The 5,616-nt window shown below is 40.8% G+C and overlaps 1 protein-coding gene across 5 annotated transcripts in view; it reads right to left on the bottom strand.

The window, feature by feature from the left end:
* PALM2AKAP2 (PALM2 and AKAP2 fusion) overlaps nucleotides 1–5,616 on the bottom strand; it is a 287,817-nt gene that overhangs the window by 151,944 nt on the left and 130,257 nt on the right. For all 5 annotated transcript variants that reach the window (XM_045296629.1, XM_030887396.2, XM_030887397.2 and 2 more), the window contains one exon: nucleotides 3,869–3,963. In XM_045296629.1, the coding sequence (XP_045152564.1) occupies nucleotides 3,869–3,963 (95 nt within the window). The remainder of the gene's footprint in view (nucleotides 1–3,868; nucleotides 3,964–5,616) is intronic.

The following is a 5,616-nucleotide window of genomic DNA, read 5'->3' as shown; positions in this document are numbered from 1 at the left end:
TCAGGTTACTGTCCTGCGTTTCATTTCATTTCTCCCTGCAACGCTTTAGGACAGTTGACAGCCTTGTCTTTCTCACTCAGAGTAGTTGGTGGTTTTGAACTGTTGACCGTGCGGTGAGCAGCCCAACGCAGAGCCCTTCCACACCAGGGCTCCTTCAATCACTAACCAAGGAAGTCATGCATTTGGAAAGTAGATGACCTCACTCCCGTCCAGTTGGCTCAGGAAAGGACCGTCTCTTTTAGGAGCTGGCCTGGGTGTGTCCTTGATGGGCATCACCATTCTGGGAACAGCTCAGGGAGTCACATAACATGATTCATGCCCTATCAGTCTAGCGCTGGCTTCTTTGAAAGGCCAGGAGGCCCTGGACCCATCATGTAAGAGCTAGTATCTAACATAATGTATATATCTAACATAATGTATGTGGCCCAACCATGGCCCCGCCCCGTTCCCATGTCTGTCGGCCCACCTATAACTGTGATGTACTAACTGATCTGATACCAACCATGAAGTCTGACAGATCCATTAGTTCCACGCTTCTTTAAGCAGGTTCTGATTGTGAATTCACCAGTGCCCGTTTGACTGCTCCGATCAGGATGTGTCTGTCTGTATTTTTGTCCCTGTGAAGACTTCAGAAACATATTCTTTACATCCTATTTGAGGTTGGGGGTGTGTGTGTCTCTTTTGTACTCTAAAACAGAACAAGGACCATCAGATGTCCCTACCTACAGCACCATGTTTGGGGGGTGTTTTTAATATAAATGCTCTTCATGCAATGTTCCTCAGGATGACAGAAGTTTATAAGTTTATGGATGAAGGAATTTACGCATCTGAATCATCTGTATTTTTTAGGAGCAAACTTTCTCAATTCAAAATAAAGCACAGTATTAAAAGGCTAGATGTAGTACCCTTACAACACATAATTCAGATAATTATAATTTGAATATTTTTTTCATCTTGAACAGCAGAAAATGTCTAACAACTAAGATAGATCTATCACAAGAAGTGCTGCAGACTATGGGGAGCAAAACTATGTCATGATTTCTGCTGAGTTTTCTCCCGGCAAGTGTCAATATATCAAGTTTTATTGTAATCAATGTGTAAGCAGAACAAAGGTATAGGGAGGCAGCTATCGTCTGAATTCTCAGCTATCATACATTCCTTCCCATCACAATATTTCAGAGAGCAAGGCTGAGACCATTAGAAAGAAGAAAGGCCAGATAACCACTATTGGAAGAATGTATGACTTAATTAGGATGAAAATGAATGACAAAGTTGACCCACTGTGTAAAATATAACCAATGTCACAGAACAAATAGTGCTGGGATTATTAAATAGGAACCTAATTTGTGGTATGAACTTTCAAAACTACAATGAAATATTATTTTTTAAAATTGAAAAAGAATATGTGAAGCAACTATTAGAAACAGATATAGCTCCTGATAGATAAATATATGCTAAGGGGTGTATAGGTCATTCAATAACATTAGACACTTACACACGGAGAAGAAATCCCATTTTAACTTGGATCAAGGATGCAGTGACGATAAAGCAGTGGAAACGGGGGACAGCATGGTACCTGTTAGAGACTGAAGTAACTCCCAAGACATGTGTAGGTATCCTAACTCCCGGTCTGGGGATGTGACCCCATTTGAAAACAGAGGCTTTCGTTTGTTTGTTAATGAGATCCTACCAGAGTCTGGTGGGTCCTAAACCTAATCACTCTGGGTTACAAAAGAAGCAGCATAGAGACAGGTACACACAGGGAAAAGCCACCATAGGAATGCAGACAGACAGCAGACACAGTGACTAAGACAGTATTCAAGGGGGCGGGGGGAACCTATAGTTGCTACATAACTGAGAAACCTAACAAAGAAAATGCAAACACGCACGACTCTTCGTCACACTCTCTAGAGGGCTCACGAATTCTTTCCTGAGGATTAAATGGCATTAAGAGAATGCTTGCACATTTGTTGGTATGTTTCTATTTTCTTTATTTAGTAGAGTGTGTAGTACTGGGTCCTAAGCTCAGTTAACTAAAAATCCTTCTGTTCTTATTAAACAAACAAACAAACAACCCTCAGGTATTATTATAAAGAAGAGATAAGAGGGGTATTGAGAATGGCATCCAAGCTGGATGGACAACTTCGGTCAGGTCCTGGTACCATGGAAGAGTAAACTGGGTGAGGAGCAATCTTTTAAGGGGATTTGCACTAGCTTTAAGGAGCCCTGGTGGTGTAATGGTTACACGTTATGGCTGCTAGCCACAAGGTCAGCAGTTTGAAACTATCAGGCACTCCTCAGAGAAAGACGAAGCTTTCAACTCACTTAAACAGTCCCAGCCTCGGAAAGCCACAGGGGGCAGTTCTACCCTGTCCTATAGGATCACTATGAGTTGGGATTTACTCAACAATGGCAGTGAGTTTTGCTTCTGTCAGAATATGCCACTGCTTTTATCATAACAAGCCCCAACCTTTCTGATCATCTCAGTATCTGTCTGCACTATCTCACGGCCACCATTGAGTCCATGCAGACTCAGAGCAACCCTATAGGGCAGGGTAGAACTACTCCTGTGGGTTTGGAAGACTGTAACTTTTCTTTTCTTTTTTTTTTTTTTAACTGTAACTTTTCATGAGAATAGTATACCTCACCTTTCTCCCTCAGAGTGGCTGGTCGTTTCAAACTGCTGACCTTCTGGTTCACAGCCTAACGTGTAACCACTATACTACCAAGGCTCTATAAGCTTAACCTTGAGCATCCATTTTTTCTATCCAATAGCGCCAGAGACAGAAACTTTCAAGCTTTGCCATAGGAGGCAAAAAAACACCAATATCTAGCTGCAATGTTTATTCTTGTCTAGTAAAATCTGTGAAGCAAAACTATAAGTAAACACACTTTCCACATCGGATAAGCGACTGTTCGATGAGTTGACCTTTGTCTCATCAGGTTACTGTCCTGCGTTTCATTTCATTTCTCTATGCAAACAGAGTGTTTCCTTTCTCTAACACTTGTAACACAACTGACATAAACTCAGCCTTCACTTCACAAAGGAAATCTTGAAAAACCCACATCCCATAGACTCTTTCATACAATCGTTCCAAAGCCAGGTGTGGACTATCTCCGGTCCGATCACAAGGTAAAAAGGGACGTCACTCTTTGTTTTTCAAAGAAAACTTCACTTACATGAGCAAGCAGCATCCATTTAAGCTCTAGTTATTTCAGCAAAAACACTTGAATAACTGCAAGCTCTCGCCCACAGTCTTTGTTAAGGGAAACAAAAACTAAATGCCAAGAGAGATGGATGGGGTCCTTTGTGTCTGGGATGGCGAATGGTTGGATCTTTGGTAACTGTTCCTACAGAGTCCTTCATCTAAGAGGTAGTTACAAATTCATGCATTTAATTTGAACCGTGACAACCAGGTTGATGCCCAGACCATTCCTTTTGCAAATCTCTGGCCATGAGCATTCCAGCTGGAGTGGGCCATGTGCCGCCTTCCCGCTGACATCAGTGGAAATCTTGAGTTAAGATCAAAGCTACTCGATGCCTCTCTGACCTTTCTGCACAATGAACAGTGGGGCTGGATTTTCAGTTCAGAATTTTCAGATTGGCTTCACCATCCCCATGGGAGTTACAGCTTGCCAATGGCCTACAGATAGATGTCAACAGAAGATCCTACATTGGAAATGCTAAGTCTTGGATTCTGACTTTCAAGCTATTTCCTAAGCCCGATGCTGAAGGACCTTCGTGAATGGAGAACACGAGCAGCTTAGAGGGACAGTGCTCCTCTTGCCCGCAGATAAGTTGTTTGGCCACATTCTCACTGTCCAGAGCTGCAACACTGAGAATCAAGTTAGAGAACGAATCACTTACCTGGATCGTCATGTCTGAGCTGGATGTTTCTGTGACATTCAAGGGCGTTTCATCTCTGGTTAGCAGCACACTCTCCCACCCGACACCGGGGGAAACTGAAACAAGAAAACAAGTGGCATATTGAGCCAAGTGCAATCAGCTGGCATGGTGGGACATTGAACTGCCATTTCTCAGTTTCTAATCCCTAGGGACTTGTGAGACTACCCCTAAGATGACTGCCTTACCTACCTGGGAACTACAAAGAAGCTTCCCTCCCGAAGTTGGCACCTCTTCTGTTTTGACTTAATCTCCAGTCATCTAACTCTTGTACCTTATAGAGAGTTCTAATCCACCCAGAGCGGAGAGGAGGTGGGAATGAAATCCGCCAGAGTTCAGGCTTCTTAATGAGGTTTCACTCTGGGCTTCAGGTGAATGAATTCCCAGAACACAGAAACACACACACTCAAATCTAATTCAACACCCAACAAATATGATCCCTAGAGGACTCACTCTTGTAGATTCTACAGATCTTGACTTCTCAACATTATTGGGAATCGCTATTTATTGTCACTTTTAAAAATCTACATATGCTACTGGCTTCTTTCTGAGTCTTACCAAATACTAATGTCCCTTTTTTCTTAAGCTGTCAGAGTATTCCCAGGAGTAGACTCACAAGGCAAGACATAGGGTTTTGCTCTCTCCCACCTCAGAGACAAGAACAGGGACTAGTATTTTGTATTGCCCATGAACACAAGGAGTGAAAATTCAGATGTAATGATGTATATGAATGGAGGTAGAATGGCCTATCATTTAGTAAAAAGTCTAAATTAAGGACAATAAAGCCATAGTTATTACAATTAAACTCATATCCTTAAAGACTAGAAAAGTAATACTAGAATTTCTCCAGATCTACTTAAACAAACAGATACAATTTTTACAACTGGTATAAGTGCTTGTTTGGAAATGACTGTTTGTAATCTAAAGTATTAAAAAGATTGTCTTCTTAAAAAAAAGATGATCTTCTCAAGTAGGTTAAAATTGTATATTTTTTGTTTACTTTACCCATTTCCCTAACAAATAATATTCCTTAAGGTAGCTTATAATATTCTCTCTGCAAATAATATTCCCATAGCATATAGCAAGTAATATTCCCTCAGCATATTTTAAATTGAAAGAACTCCAGAAAAAAATTGAGTTGCAATATTGAAAGACTATAGGCAAAATATTGACTAATGCTGGGAGCATCAAAAAAAGATGGAAAGAATACACAGTCACTGTACCAAAAAGAACTGGTTGATATTCAACCATTTCAAGATGTAGCACTTGAGCAAGAATCAACGATACTGAGAGAAGAAGTTCAAGTTGCACTGCAAGCACTAGCCAAAACCAGGGTGTGTTACTCCCGGTTGACTAGAGAAATAAATGTGTACTAGAACCCCGGTATTTGACCGCCTCAGTACTCGACATAATCGGATTCTGACATGAAGTGTCGAGAAAAGTTTTCAAACAATGACTCTCTCTACAGATGCTCATCAATTTCAAGGTATGGGCCAGATTGTAGTTGTGAAACACTTTTTTAATGTTGTGTTTCTTATTTAAATGATATTATTTAACTCTGGACATATTTACTTTGAAATTTCTGTGTGATGTTTTGTATAAAAAGGCAAGGTTAGGGTAAAAACTTAGAGGCTGAGAATGGATTAATCTGTTTTCAGTTATTTCTTATGGGAAAAACTGACTGCAATGCAGAACTTGACTGCATTGCATCT

The sequence above is a fragment of the Echinops telfairi genome, unplaced genomic scaffold, assembly GCF_000313985.2.
Source record: "Echinops telfairi isolate 266 unplaced genomic scaffold, ASM31398v2 ScPeMD7_7410;HRSCAF=8448, whole genome shotgun sequence".
Classification (NCBI taxonomy): domain Eukaryota; kingdom Metazoa; phylum Chordata; class Mammalia; order Afrosoricida; family Tenrecidae; genus Echinops; species Echinops telfairi.
Note: the sequence above shows the minus strand (reverse complement) of the source record. Positions and strands in the feature narration are given on the sequence as shown.